The sequence below is a fragment of the Rhipicephalus microplus genome, chromosome 9 (assembly GCF_043290135.1).
Source record: "Rhipicephalus microplus isolate Deutch F79 chromosome 9, USDA_Rmic, whole genome shotgun sequence".
Classification (NCBI taxonomy): Eukaryota; Metazoa; Arthropoda; class Arachnida; order Ixodida; family Ixodidae; genus Rhipicephalus; species Rhipicephalus microplus.
In genome coordinates, this window is record NC_134708.1 from 78,618,037 (window position 1) to 78,633,558 (window position 15,522).

Consider the following 15,522-nt stretch of genomic DNA (forward strand, 5'->3'; position numbering starts at 1 on the left):
AGCGAGGTACGGATGCAATGTGTCCTTTAAGGCAGGCAACCGTTTAGGCAGCGTTTGCGTGGTGGTGGAGAGGAAGGTCGATGCATGGTGAGAAGCAAAGCGTGGGTATTTGCCAGGTGAAGCTCAAGGCCAAATAGGTCGATTGGGCCGCCGCTGTGATGTAGGGCATTCCACTTTCGTCAGGGAAGAGTTATGTTGGACAACGTTGTATAAATAATAGGATTATGCATCACAAAGCGTCTCTGAGAGGACAACTGTGCTCTAACCTTTCTTTGTATTGTAGTGAATGTGGGTGCGCACTCTCGTTCAATGATATGACAGTCAAATGTAAATTCACGAACCAGGTAGCACGGGAAATTGAAGAAGCGTATTTTATCAACAAGGCAGGTGACTTATGGTGCCGTGAAACTACCAGTGGAGTTACTTACCGCTGAGGTAGCTTTTCCGGAAGCTCGACATTAATACAATCTGCCTGCTCAACTAATCATTTCTTCTACTCGTATTCATATGACAGCTTATATACGCCTGTTATGTGCGCTCTGTCCAGGTGTCTTCCTTTTGTATTTCAATTTCTCGCGCACTTCAGTTAAGATCTTTTACCGGTTTAGAAAACAACACACACAAGCCACGTGAATAGGAAAAGTATTTGTTTATATTGATGTTTACAAAAATATACACAAATATACACAGTGTATATTTCCGTGGCATAATACAACTATGTTTTACTTGAAGACCTAATAGCACGTTTGCGGCCGCACACTGACCCACTAGTCAAGGACGCCATGCTTACTTTGAAAGACTTTCGCGTTATACCGAGTTCTAGATAGAAGTATCAGCCATGTTAAATGCGAAGCATTGCTTAGAGAACTATGTTGACTTTAGCCGTATCCATCCATCCATCCATCCATCCATCCATCCATCCATCCATCCATCCATTCATCTATCCATCCATCCGTCCGTCCATCCGTCGGTCCATCCGTCCGTCCGTCCGTCCGTCCGTCCGTCCGTCCGTCCGTCCGTCCGTCCGTCTGTCTGTCTGTCTGTCTGTCTGTCTGTCTGTCTGTCTGTCTGTCTGTCTATCTATCTATCTATCTATCTATCTATCTATCTATCTATCTATCTATCTATCTATCTATCTATCTATCTATCTATCTATCTATATCTATCTATCTATCTATCTATCTATCTATCTATCTATCTATATCTATCTATCGATCGATCTATCTATCTATCTGGCCGCCCATGAATTTTCACTCTTCTTGTGGTTTCAATTATGAGATCTATACCAAAATTTGTATGACATAACATGACTGTATGACGAGCATAAGGGACTAGTTATAACATAAAATTCATTAGATGGTTTTCATGAATGTCATGATATACATGTTATGGCCTTGTTATCTTGCGTTGGTTCCGTTCACATGACATATTGAAAAACTGGTATGGTATGACATGACTGCCGGGCGACCATAAGTGACAGGTCCTAAGGAGAAAATCATGACATGTATATCATGTAGACCATGGCTACACGCCACGCTCGTGATGCGCTCGCAGTTGTTTCGCCACTTCACATATACCAAATTTGGTATTAGGTGACGTGAATTGATGAAGAAGGTACATGACTGGCGCAAACATGATAATTAAGACATTCATGTCGTGTAAGAACATGACTACATGTCACGTTCATGATGCGCTCGCAGCCGATTTGCTAGCTTCATATACCAAATTTGGTATTACGAGATGTGAAGGCACGCCAAAAACCAATGCCAGGCGCAAACATGATAATCATGACATTGAAGTCGTGTGCGGCAGAATTTACGTCCGCCTCAGAACGTTGGCTAATTTGAAGTGACATATCAACCTCCCTCATGCATGCCTCGCATATCATCGATTCCCAGCGTACGTGGCAGCTACCTTCTTTTTTCGCCACAGTGCGCATTTTTATTTCTGATTCGGCGTTTGTAGTGCCGTCTTTCTTGTGTTCTTGTTTGCATGCCCTGTTTTTACAGAAAAAACTTACCACTTAGCTCAGTTTTCTGTTATGACATAGTCGCTGCTATATACAACTCTACATTTTTTATTATTTAATTGAATCTATTTGATCACGATGCTACCATCACCTGCTACATCTCGACGTGGCTGATTAATACTGACAAATAAAATCCACGCTGGCGAAATATTGTGATTTGGCTAGGTTGATCATCTAATTTGTATTATCACCAATAAATATCTTTGATTAAACAATGCGCTTCCATGGGCTATCCTGGGAAGTGGCAGGCCGATAAATCTTCGAAAACTCATCTTCTTGGAGGACACTCAGAAGTGTTGGTGGATCATTGGTCAGCATGCTATCTATATTCAACCTGAAAGAAAAAATATGTAAAGGTAAATCTGATATTAGCGATTATAACTAGTCGACATAGGATCGCTGAATTTTTCACTGTGCGTTTCTGCTTGCTGTTTCTTTTTTTAACGTTTCAGCATTGGTATCTAAAGCGCATTCTGTATTTCTCATAGCTAAATTGTTAATTCAGTGGTGGCTATATAGTATGGGCCAAACTAAGTGCCCTATAATATATTTGCATTGGTTTTATCGACAGCAGAGCATAGCATCTCGATAGACTTCCATTATTGTTCGAAACAGCGCTTTGAACTCATGACATGCCGTAACTAGAGCCTTGTGGATGTTCCATAGGAAATTAAGTAAAGGCACCCGAAAATAAGATTCAGTTATTTATTTTAACATGTTAGAATCTTCGTAACACCCCTGAAAAGAAAATTCTAAATTTAAATTTGCCACAAATCTGTATCAGTCAATAAAATGTTCAAGTACGTGGACATTGATGTAATTTTGTTCTGACTTGACTCGAACTGAAACTTATCTCTCTTATCAGGTTGGATGCAGAAATAGTACTGAAACGCTTTATATTTGTGTTCCACTGTCAGTTTTTTTTTAATGCTGGGATCATTTGGGTATAGGCTTGCACATTAGGTCCTATGAAGAAGCGTTCATGGAGTTCTCTCTTATTTCACGTGCTCTGAAAAATCTGGCTTGCCAAATCAGGATTCTAGAGTTTAAAGCATTTTACCCTAAATTATTCTGCAATTAGTGTGTTTTACAGGGAAAAAATTGAACACGCTGCTTCTTCCGTAGACACATGATGGAGCCTTTCATGCTCCAGCTGGCATGCAGAGAATCGGTTGGTCTCACCTTCGCACCAAAATGTCCTATGTAAAACAATTATAAATTGATTACTGCACTCGATTTCTTAGCTACGTTAGTTTTTAGTGTGTATGTTATTTAAAAACTTGAAACAAGTATTTTCAGCACACCTAAAAGATTATGGATGCTCTTCAGGCCTTATCGCTCCGCAGGCGTAAACTTAAAAAGCATGAGTGGCTATGTATGTGTATACTTTTCCTTGTGAGATACGCTCAGGCAGTGAAGTAGCCAGGAGGTGGTAAACCAAGGCCCTGGACTCCACCCCTCAAGACTTTTGCCGTGGTATACAAAGCAGAAAATAACACTCGACCACATCAGCCACATGGCTCCTACTTCAGACAAAAAAAAAGACATTCAACACCCCCCCCCCCCCCAAAAAAAAAAAGATACCCAACCTATGATGATTCCCTCAGACTGTGAACATTCTTGGCTAGTTACTCCCGAAGCGTAAATACATTATCAGTGATTATTATACACCCATCCTTGCTTTTCGCCTTTTCATCATGTTGCCATCACTGCAGTAAAGATTAGCTCAACAAGCCATAGTCGACCGTTCCTCAAATACGCCTACGAATGCTGCATAACATACACAGTATTACAGAGAACTAACAGATAATATTGCGAGGAAAAGGGGACGTTATAGAAGTATACGGTACGTTATTAGAAGCAATTATAATGTGAGTGAGAAGAAAAAAAAATGGACAAAAAGATAACTTGCCACAGGCAGTGACCAAACCTGTGACCTTCGAATAACGTGTCGATGCTCTACTTTTCTAAACATATACATTACAATCACTTGTAATAACATTCCCTTTAAGTTTTCTGCCGTTGCCCCACCACGTTGGTCTAGTGGAAAAGGTACTCGGCTGCTGACCCGCAGGTCATGGATTCGAATCCCGGCTGCGGCGGCAGCATTTCCGATGAAGGCGGAAATGTTGTAGGCTCGTGTGCTCAGATTTGGGTTCACGTTATAGAACCCCACGTGGTCAAAATTTTCGGATCCCTCCACTACGTCTCTCATATTTATATGGTGGTTTTGGGACGTTGAACCCCACAAATTAATCAATCAAGTTTTCTGACATTATTATCTGTTATCCTACACAGAATATGGCACGGTTGCATTTTCTTTGTTGCGATCAAAGAGCTCTCTTTGCTCAAACGGGGGCATCTACGTTCAGTTTGTCCACCGGCGACCCGTTACATGCAAGTCTAGTATGCATGTATAGAAATTCCACAATATGTACACAACAATTAAACTTAAGCAAAGATATCGATCTACCTCATAACAATTTCCGCAAAGCGAAAAACTCCCTCGGTGCTTCCCATGAGTTTAATGTCCACAAGGCACTGGATCTGTCTTGTACAAGCTAGTTCACGGCTTTATTGTGATACCAGCTGTGTTATCTACAGCTGCATTATACCAGCTAGTTTCTAGAAAAGTGCTTCTACTTATGACAGTGAAACCGCCTCGACACTACTTATAGCTAATACCTCAAGAATTGACGCATGTCGATTGGTGTGTCGACAGTCCAGACGTACACCTTGTCCACATAGTCGTGAGTCGTGTTCGCAGCAGTTCGTCGTGAGGTCGCATCTTTGGTGCACGCTTCCCAGTAAATCTCGATCAGGCAGTTAGAAGCCCCATCGCCCTGCCAGCGATGTTGACTAATACCCAGCTCTTCGTATCCGTCGGCGACGACGTTCAGATCCTCGCATCCACTGATGCCAAAACCTGCGAATCAAATTGCTTCGAGACCATGCTGCATCTGCTTTAACGCCCTTGCTTAGGTGACATAAAGGGAAAAAACGCATGGCAGCTGCGCTACTGTGAACCTTGAGAAGGTGCGCATCATGAGCATGCCTGGTGATTTGCGATCAAGCAGTTGCCATAGTCTTGTTTCCCAAAGTGTCCGTAACTCTAATGTTTCAAATATGCCCGAAGCGATTTTTTCGGTGTGAGTAGAACCTTCTTAGGGAGATTCACAAACTCGGTGTGTGATGCGTATTACCCTGGCCGTTATAGACTTTTCATTCGCTACGGCAGTTGAGATACATGCCCCTACATCGAGTTTAGTCGGGCAGGCTGTTTATTCATCAGGTGTAGCGACGCAGCGCTCTCGAAGCGATGGAGTGGGGCGTTCGCTCACTCAGATAGGTGGCGCCGCCTTTTATAGCATGCCCCCGCAGTAAGCCGCCGATTTTCCACACGTTTTTCAGTGATTTGAAGTTGACCATTGCGATTATAGCGATTATTTACCATTGCGATTATTTTAATTTATTTTTGTGAATTATGTCAAACATTGTTCTTTCTGTTTAAGCCTGTTTTCAGCATTTTCAGCCTTGTTAGGACCTGTATTGATCGCTTTACCGTGAACGAAAAGTCAGGTCACATGTTATGCGCCGATGGACTACAGCGAGGCTCACCAGGTGCTCAGCACTTCAATAACACAGGCGTAAATAACTATTGATGATACATAGGCTGGTTACCGAAGTACTACCTCCTGGCTACTGCGTGTCTTTGCGCTGAATATATGTTCAAGAATAGGGTTTGGGACCCATCGACAATGATGAATTAGCGCTTAGAAGAATACGCCGACGTCGCGATAAAGACTAGTATGTTCATAACTAAAATGAATAAATGTTAAAATACGTGATGCCTGTTCGCAGCTTTTTTATAATTATAGCGCTTCATGACATAGCCGTCAAGGAGGGCAATTAACAAAAAAACAATTTTTTTTTTTGCTGATTTGAGGTGCTTCACACCGGCAATGTGTGAAAGGTAGGCAGTCAACAAACGAGTTGCATAGGGCCCAATAACTTTGCTTCATTGGATTCAAGTCAAAATTTTAAAGAATACGTTGCCACAATGCTAACCACACATAAGAAAACATGAAGTGTTTGATTAGTTTTTTATCTATATTTTATAGTACATCAATATCAGTATCAACGCTTCAAAATTCACCCACAACCTCTTGCGTGGGGCAACTGGTTGTTTCTATATAATGTCAATATTGATAACAATAGCGACAATATTACCAACATTATTACAAACGATTTTTAGAACTCAGATGTACATTAGCATTCTATTAAAGAAGCAGGACAAACACGAATGCAAGAGATAAAATTAGGACATAAAAAGCACCGTTCCTACAGCCTATAGGGTGCGTCTATTTTATTTGGCCGGTTCTTCCTCATAGTGCCAAAGCGTGGAGAATAAAAACTGGGTATATTAAAGGGTGGTAGTGAAACCACAATGATCAGCTTCTGTTTTCTTGCACCAATAGAAGATCAATACATCGAGAGCTCAGCAAATGCAGAAGTAAGCCTTATTCTGCCAAAAAAGTCTTACACCTCCAAAAGATTCATTCGGTTTTCATTACACCCTGCATTCACGACACGTTATCCGCTAGTAGTCAAGTATTGGCCCAAAATATTGGAATGTTTCTTTGGCCGCTTCAGCCCACCGCTCCGTTTTCGATGCAGAAACTGCCATTTTGAACATTTTCTGGTACCTGTCGTCCTCGCAACTAGCCATACCGTTGCGTGAAATCACCAAGTCTGATACTTAATGTTTCAACATCGGTTGCCACTGGAACCAAAACTTCGATAACAAGACTTGTCCTCTTTAGGATTGCTATACTGTTTTAGTAGAAGAGAAGTGAGTTGGTCGAAAAATTAGCTCCAGTGACTATCTGTGTTAAAAATTCTTGCTGTCTTCAAGCTTCCATCTCTTCCGGGGCATATACCATTTTTCAGAAATAATCGTGTAGTTTGACGTCATGAAAGCGCCGATGTCAGTTAGCTTACCACGAAAAAATTGATCTTGGTGTTAGAATCAAATACCTTCTCAGCATTTACTGAAATTCACATTTGCTCAGATCTGTCTGTGCATTCGATACATTATCATGGCATCGTAAATTTGAGTTCGAATATTGGTCCCGGTACCCCTTGAAGGAGCACATGGTGTACGATGGAACAAAGAACGGCCACCATGACTGCAAAAGGTAGCCACACAAGTCACGTTGTATCAGGGACAAGACTGGTTTAGTTGAAACCATAATACGCTTTGTCGAAAAAATATAAACCAATGCAGGCAAGTGACCATCATGACACGTAACCCATAACTTAGAGAGTCGTGTACAAACAACAATGTGAGATAGAAATTAAATATAAGCATTCAACAGATGTCTGTCTGGTTAGGTAGGTAAACTGGGAAACGCTTTTCAACCAAAAAGTACGTGAAATGCGTAAACCCGTGTTTCAGAACTGGCTTAGTTCTCTGGGGCTACCTTGCAGCGGCGTCTTCAAGGTACTCGCGGGGCTGTTAATGACCCCACAAACACCGCCCTCCCGTTTTGCCGCGGAGCGTAGTCCGTGTGCATACTTCGGGGTAAGGGTCATTCCATGCGCTTCCCGCACAGCCACAACGCACGTGCCGGAACTCCTATACCGCATGCAAGCGGGGAACAAATAAGCCAATTGGTGATGCTCTCTCACCCTCCTCAGCGTCGCCAATCGGCTTATTTGTCCCCCGCTTGCAGTGCGGTAGGGGTCCCATCACGTGCGTTGCGGCTGTGTGGGAAGCGCGTGGAACGGCCCTAAGGGTTTCGAGAGATCAGTTGATGTTTTGGGCCCTTCGCTGTATATATGCCACAACTCGAGTAGTAGCCTTCTCTTCCAGTTAGTCTCACTTTCAAGGATGGTTGTTGCTTCGAAATCTATCTCGTGGTCAAGCGTCTCAGAACGCTTGGCGACTGCTATGCGCTCTTCGTTGAGCTTCCGGACGTCCCTCGCGTGTTGTTTGAGTCGTTCCTGTACGCTTCGAATGCGAAACATTTCTTCGCGAACTTCAGCGACTTTGAGCATATCTATCTATCTATCTATCTATCTATCTATCTCTATATCTATCTATCTATCTATCTATCTATCTATCTATCTATCCATCTATCTATCTTTCAATCTATCTATCTAGCCACCTACGACTTTTTGCTCTCTAGACCATTTCAATGATGGGATCTATACCAAAATTGGTATGGCATAATATGACTGCATGACAAGCTTAAATGACTAGTCATAAGATAAAAATCATGTCATGTATACCATGAATGTCATAATTGATATGACATGGTCTTGCTGCTGTTGCGGTGGTTTCGTTCACATGACGTATTGCAAAACTGGTACGTTATGACATGACTGCATGGCGAACATAAGTGACGGGCCCTAATGTGGAAATCATGACATGTATGGCATGTAAGGCATGACAACACACCGTACGCTCATGGTGCGCTCGCGGTCGTTTCGCTAGCTTCACATATACTAAATTCGGAATTGCGTAACGTGAATAGATGACGTAGGTACATCACTGGTACAAACATGATAATCATGAGATGCGTGTCATGTAAAAACATGACTACATACCACGCTCATGACTTCGAAATATACCAAATTAGTATTGTATATTTCACACGCTAGCTTCGATATATACCAAATTAAGTATCACGTGACGTGAACGGACGTGAAGGTAAATGAAACGTCAAAACATGGTACTCATGATATGCGTGTCATGTACAACATAACTACATGCCGCGCTCATGAGGCGCTCGCCGCTGTTTCGCTAGCTTCACATCTACTGAATTTGATATAACGTGACGCGAACGGATGCCGAAGAAAATCACGCGTTCAAACACGATAACCATGACATGCGTGTCATGTAAAACATGACTATTTGCTACACTCACAGTGCACTCGCGGCCATTTCGCTAGCTTCACAAGTATCAAATTTGGCTTTACGTGACGCGAATAGATTACGAAGATAAAACATGATAATTCTAGTATGCGTGTCGTGTAAAAACATCGCTACATATCACGCTAACGATGTGACCGTGGCCGTTTCGCTAGCTTCACATATACCAAAATTGATATTGGTTTACGTGAATGAACAGTGAACACAAATTACAGGCGCAAACATAATAATCATGACATGAATGTCATGTGTGACATAATTTACATACCTTCCACTGCTGGTGCTTGTATTGCAAACGTTTGTGGTGCCATTATTACCCTACCATAAAAACATATTTGCATCTTATCTGGATACCTGAGTGCGCATACATTTCTACTTGTGTTTACTGTGTACTACATGTTCGCGCCTCGCAACGTTTCACTGATTTTAAAGTAACATGTCAACCTTCCTCATTCATGCTTCGCATATCATCGATTCCCCCTGTACGTGGGATCTGCCTTTTTTTTGTCTCGCCTATAAACGAAGAAGGGCCCTCGGCGCATGGGATTTTGCAAACGACGCCGGGGGTCCAGTCCATCGTTAGCCGGTCTTTCGGGCAGGGGATGAGGCGGCCCAGAAGGAAGGCATGTGCGCGATGTGCACCCCTCTTTTTTGAAGACCGGCGCACATCTAGCTGGTTCCTTGTCGTATGGGATCGGTATGTGTTTCGGAGGGCTGCCAATTTATGCTGATTGAGGTTTCCGTATCCTCTGTTGCTCTGCGAGACGAGTGACGGCTCGTATAAAGTTTTTGGGGGGTATCCGTTTTGTTTTAGGTCAGCAATTACGCGGACCTCTTCTTTCTGGCGCTCCGTGTCATCGGAGTATATGTTCTTAGCTCTGTGGAGCAACGTGGTCACAACCGAGGCCTTGTGGCAGGCAGGATGAGATTAATCATTGAAGGTAGCGGCTGGTGTGCGTTGGCTTCCAATGGACGGAGAACTCCAGGCCGTTATCTTGCCATCTGGACGTCGAGAAAGGGCAAGCTGCTGCCGCTTTCACACTCGGCCGTGAATCATATCGCTGGGTGCACGTTTTTTAATTGCTACAAATAAACAAATAAACGTAATAAAATAACAGTGATATCTAATGTTTTCTATTTCAGACGTCTTCATGACGCAAAAGCAATCGTCCGTGTACCGGAGAACGAGCCTGGGTCGAAGCGGCATGTGATGATTGCTTCGTTACGTGGACGACTGGTATTGCGCCATGAAGGCAATAATTAAGAAAATGACTGTGGCCGAAAGATAAATGGTGTGCATTCCTGTAGCCCGCTAACGAACAATCACAATCTGACACGTGGGCGCAGCTATTCAGCACATCGTTTGGCATTCAGTCACTTGAAAAACCGCTGACATTGCCCACCTTAGCTATGCTTCCTGAATCATCAATATGCCCAGGCTTACCCACGTGCGCCAAGAAGAGCGGTGAACTTGCAGCCTGCTTGAAGGTGTCCAGTGCTCCCGCAAGGACGTCTTTATCGTTCATTGAGGACATGGTTACGACAACGTTCAGCATGTACTCCGAGGAAATTGTGCCTGGCAAAACAAGGCGCACATAATGAAGGTCAACAGCATGCATGCTTAAGCAACATCGCAAAAACGTAGAGTGAGAAAGGGGAAGAAATATAAGCAACAACAAACGTTGAGTGAGGAAGTAAGCGCATCAAAAATATGATCTTAGAGTAAAGTCAAACTATCTCTGCACACTATGTCAATTAGAAACATGATGGTCCTTTTATTTAAATGATTTCTTTCACAAAAATAATTATTGCCACGCGCGTTTCTTAATTTAACTTATTCTTTGGTCTGTTTTCACTTACAGAGCCTGTCTGAAATGCTGAGCGCTAACTGCGACCCATTTCACTAGTAGGTTCACGATTATTGTAGATCGTTTTTTTTAAGATCATGCCCACTTCTGCAATGAATCGAATGAAAAAACATTATTTTAGTCCTGCAGGACGCGCTTAGCGCATAGCAGGCGTCCCTCACGTAGGAACCGACAGGGAGTACCTGGCGGCCGCTTCCAGTGCTCAGTGACTTTCACGCAGCATGGTAGCAACAAGAACGAGAAGTGTTTTATTCCCGGTTGGTTACAAGTATATATAGCTTTGGTTAACTGATTGATAACAGACACGTGTAACGTTAGGCAGCTCACAAAACGGGTTGGTTCGGGAGCGCATGCGCAACCGGACGATACATCTTCCCACGAGATAATGTTAGAAGGTGAGGGAAAGATTTGAGACTTGTTTGAAACCTGTGTCATAATGAAGACATCTTGGCTGATGCATTTGCCGGGTTGACCACCTTGGTACTGCAGCTCGCGGAGGCGGGTACTGGGCTCTGCACCCTAGAACCGCAGTCATTCCTTGAAATCACGACGCAGTTGCAGACGGCTGTGATGGTGGCAATCTTCCTGGCAACGTCATCGGGAAAACTTCCTCGCTCTCTGAATCGTCATCATCCAAGCACGTCTAAGATGGTTCACATGTGTCTAGAAGGTGTTGCCGATTGCGTCAGAGTATCTGGTTGTCCTCTGTAGGGACACGGTAGGATCTCGGTGCCTCAAAGTCCATGACTCGAGCCTTTTGGTCCTTGTGTTCTCTCGTATTCTTACCATGGCATCAGTTAGTATATGAGGCAACAATTACGGGTGTGTTGTCTGTAGCGCGACTCCGGCTGATGCAGAGCGCAGAGCCAGCTCTCTACCCGTCAACTAACGAAGCTGATCGGTTCCGCGAAGGCTAACGTGGAAGACCCGAGCACGGGAAAGAAAGGAGACTCCTTCGTTCGCACGGTTCACGAGCGGAGCCGTCAAGGTCACCCCGTTCGGGACTAGAAGGGGAAGGCTTACTCTAAAGAGCGTCTGGCAAGAAGCAGGCCAGGTGCCGCCGTCTGAGTTTAAGCCATTGTTGGCATGCAGGGGTGCCATTGAGAATGACGCGGGCATTGATAAGGACGCGGGGACGCGACCACATGGTTGACCGAGACGGTGGGAAGACGAGCATAACCTCCCCCACTGTACGTCATTACCGAGTGTTGTGAGGAGGTCGGGGCGCCACGCTGTCGCATACACACCTGGTAAGCGCACAGAGCCCAACGGTGTACTCACCGCTCTTAAGGAGGCTTCTACGAAGCAACATTCAATGAGAGAGCTGACGGAGCTCGAGCGTGAGAACGGCCGCCGACGCAAGTCGGCCGACGGAGGCAGCACGGCATGGCATGGGAGAGAGTGTCACACGTGGAGAACCTATCCCTTTGCGTGTTGTATTTAGCAAAGGCACTGTGCCGTGCTCCCGATCGCGTTGCAGAAATTACGTGCCTTTCTTATCTGCTAACCACTACCACCACCTATTTGGCAACGTGGTTTTTACCAATGCAGTGTCTGTTGTAAAAGTGTTTCTGAAATTGGTTGTGGCACTGCGAGCCCACACGTGTGATTGGCTTGTGTGACGACGCTTTGTTCAACCGAGGGTTGAAAAGGGGATGTTTCAATCTGAAAAAAAAAAAAGGTGGAGCTTTGAGCCTGGACTCGGGCATACACCTGAGGCTGCAATAAAGCGTCTCTTCACCGGACTACGGCTCTTCCTTCGCGCTACCACCGTGCACTCGAGTCATCGAGGGGACCCATTCCGAACCTCAAATATCTTTCCTCCTTAGCCAGTTTTGGAGCTAGTCGTGGAGGAGGAAATTACCTGCATCTTTCTGGAGTTCAGGAAGGGGTTTTCTTTTTTCAAGATTGCGGAGTTTGGCGCCTAAGAGGTTCTTTACTGGGGCTCGGCCGGAAGTCAGGCAGTCGAGTACGCATCCTTCTGCCTTGAAGCAATTCTCCAGGAGAGTGGCCTTCTTCAAGAGGAGTCAACTGGTACCAGAGTAACCCAAACCAAAAGTCCTCCCTCGTTTCACCTGTTTTCTTCATAATCCTTTTGATGATTTGGACGCTCTTCTCGGGAAGACCATTGGACTGCGTGAATCTCGGGCTTGAATTCACATGCTTGAAGTCGTATGTGTCTGCCAACCGGTAAATTCATGAGATGAAAACTGCGGACCGTTGTCGGTACATACTTCCATTTTCGCTGATCGTCTTCCCCAAGAAGTAAATTTGATTTATGACGAATCTACATTTTGCCTTATTGAACATTATCCCAGCCTTCTTCGCTAGCTGAAGAACCATTTGGAGGCTGTCATCATGTTCTGCTCTTGTGCTCCCCCACACCAGTATGTCGTTAATATATATACGCACGCCTGGGGCCTGGTCAAATATTTATTTCATAGCTTTTTGAAATACTTCCGGCACCGAAGAGATGCCGACAGGAAGTCTCAAGAACCTATAATGACCGAACGCAGTTCCGCTGGTGCATATTCTTGAAGTGGCCTCATCAAGAGTGATCTGATCAAAACCGGAGTACGCGTCGAGGCGGCTGAAAAACTTTGCTCCTGTCAGCTCAGCCTCTTCTCTTTTGGGTAGCTGATAGTGCGCTCGCTTTATGCACGCATTCATTCACCTCGGGTCAATGCATATGCGAAGTTTGCCATCTTTTTTTCTCACTGCGACAAAGGGGCTTACCCAGTCTGTTGGTTCACTGACTTTAACTATAATGCCTGCGCGTTCCATGTGGTCGAACTCTTCCCGGAGTGGGTCACGTAATGCCAGGGGCATCCGTCGAACCGACTGAACCACTGGCGTTGCTTCTTTCCGCAGGACCAGGTGGTACGGGTGGGCAAGGCAGCCGATACCCTGAAACAACTCTGGTAACTTTTTGACAATCTGGTCAGTACTGCTTGTCTGAACAGAATCCACAGAACGCGAAACCAGCCCTAAAGCCTCGCTTGCGGACAACCCCAAGATGCCCTGGTTGCTCTTCCTGACAATAAAAAAGTCAAGGTACTCGCGCCGATTGTTCACAGCCACTGGTAGCGTCGCTGCGCCTACATGCTTGATGACGTTGCCTCTATACGAGCGCAAGATAGAGGGGCTTGTCCTCAGACACGTTTTGACTTTAAGTCTCCCAAAAATGGTGCGAGGAATTAAGTTGGCTTGGGAGCCTGTGTCTACTTTCACCTGTTTCGACGCGATTTTGGCATCAATAAGCCCATCAGCTTCTTGGCCTATGCCCACATCAAGGATTTGAAAACCGTCATGTTCGTCACGCACACTGCTTACTTGAGCACCCTTCCTACTACAACAAGCAGGAAAGTGATTAGCGCCACTGCACGAAAAGCATATTTTTCCGAACGCTTGGCCCTCCCCCGTTCGTGAACGCGGTTGCACCTTGAACATTTGAATTGCTTCCGTCTTTCGAACTGCGCCACTTCAGTTTCAGGTTGGGCGAGACTTTGTTCTGCGTTTGGGGAGCGCTCTTCGCACGCTGCACATTTTCAGAATGCTGAAGCACTTCTATTGGCGCTACTTGTTTTTGCGCTGGAGCCCCTGCATTGTTTTGCTCCGCACATATTTCCTCCGCCTCTTACAGATTTCTTCGGCTTTGCACTATGTAAAGTCCTTCACCTTCAGCAATTTCTTTCGCAGTTCTGGATAAATTATGCTGAACACAATCTGTTCTCTGACCATAGAATCAGTAAGGTCTCCGAAATCGCGAATTCGGGTAAACATCCTGAGCTCTCGTGCAAAATGTTCGAAAGGCTCTATCTCGGCTTGACACCTTATGCAGAAGACATACCACTCATGCACCTCATTCTGCTGTTGTTGACAGTGTTCTTCGAACTTTTTCGTCCCTGTGGGATAATCTTCCTTGCTTTCGTTTTCCGAAAATGAAAAATTGTTGAATACCTCTAGGGCGTCCTCTCCGGCAATGGTGATCAAGAGCGTGGTCTTAGCTGCCTCCGACCTTGGCTCTTTTGCAGTCTGCGTTGGTTGCAGGAACAGCTAGAATCGTTGCTTGAACAAGGCCCAATTCTTCGAGGTATTCCCTGAGAGTACCAGTGGCTGCGGTGGCATCACTAGATTCATTTCATCGGTGTAATGTTACACCCCTTCTTTCGATGTGTTATTGCTTGCGCGATCCCACTTCTGTCACCATATGTTCTAGTGCTCAGTGATTTACACGCAGCATGGTAGCAACAAGAACGAGAGGTGTTTTATTCCCGGTTGGTTACAAGTATATATAGCTTTGGTTGACTGATTAATAACAGACATGTGCAACGTTAAGCAGTTCACAATATGGGTTTATTCGGAAGAGCATGCGCAACTAGACGATACAGTGGGCCTGCTATACGGCCCACTGCTGTTCGGTGAGAATTGAGCTCCAAGAGACCTCTCCCACTTGTTTAGGTAGAGTCGGAAGGAGTGTTTCTACACTCCCAAAGCATGTGTGCGATTGTCACCGCGTATCCACACGAGGGGCACGTGTCGCTGGGATATGCATCAGGATAATAAACGCAAAGCTTGGCAAGGTTTGGGTACGTGTGGGTCTGTAATAGGCGTACGGTTAGCGCCTGCGGGCTGTCAAGTTTCAGATATGGGGGTAGAAAAATGCGGCGTTCAAGGTAAAAGTGCTT

General features: G+C 44.9%; 1 protein-coding gene across 1 annotated transcript in view; it reads right to left on the reverse strand.

The window, feature by feature from the left end:
- Nucleotides 1–2,228: 2,228 nt before the first annotated feature.
- LOC119164734 (dermonecrotic toxin SPH-like) overlaps nucleotides 2,229–15,522 on the reverse strand; it is a 29,748-nt gene continuing 16,454 nt past the window's right edge. Inside the window, exons 3-5 of the mRNA XM_075872853.1 lie at nucleotides 10,411–10,542; nucleotides 4,715–4,955; nucleotides 2,229–2,363 (exon numbers count right to left, since the gene is read on the reverse strand). Coding sequence (XP_075728968.1) covers nucleotides 2,237–2,363; nucleotides 4,715–4,955; nucleotides 10,411–10,542 — 500 coding nt within the window. The 3' untranslated portion in view covers nucleotides 2,229–2,236. The remainder of the gene's footprint in view (nucleotides 2,364–4,714; nucleotides 4,956–10,410; nucleotides 10,543–15,522) is intronic.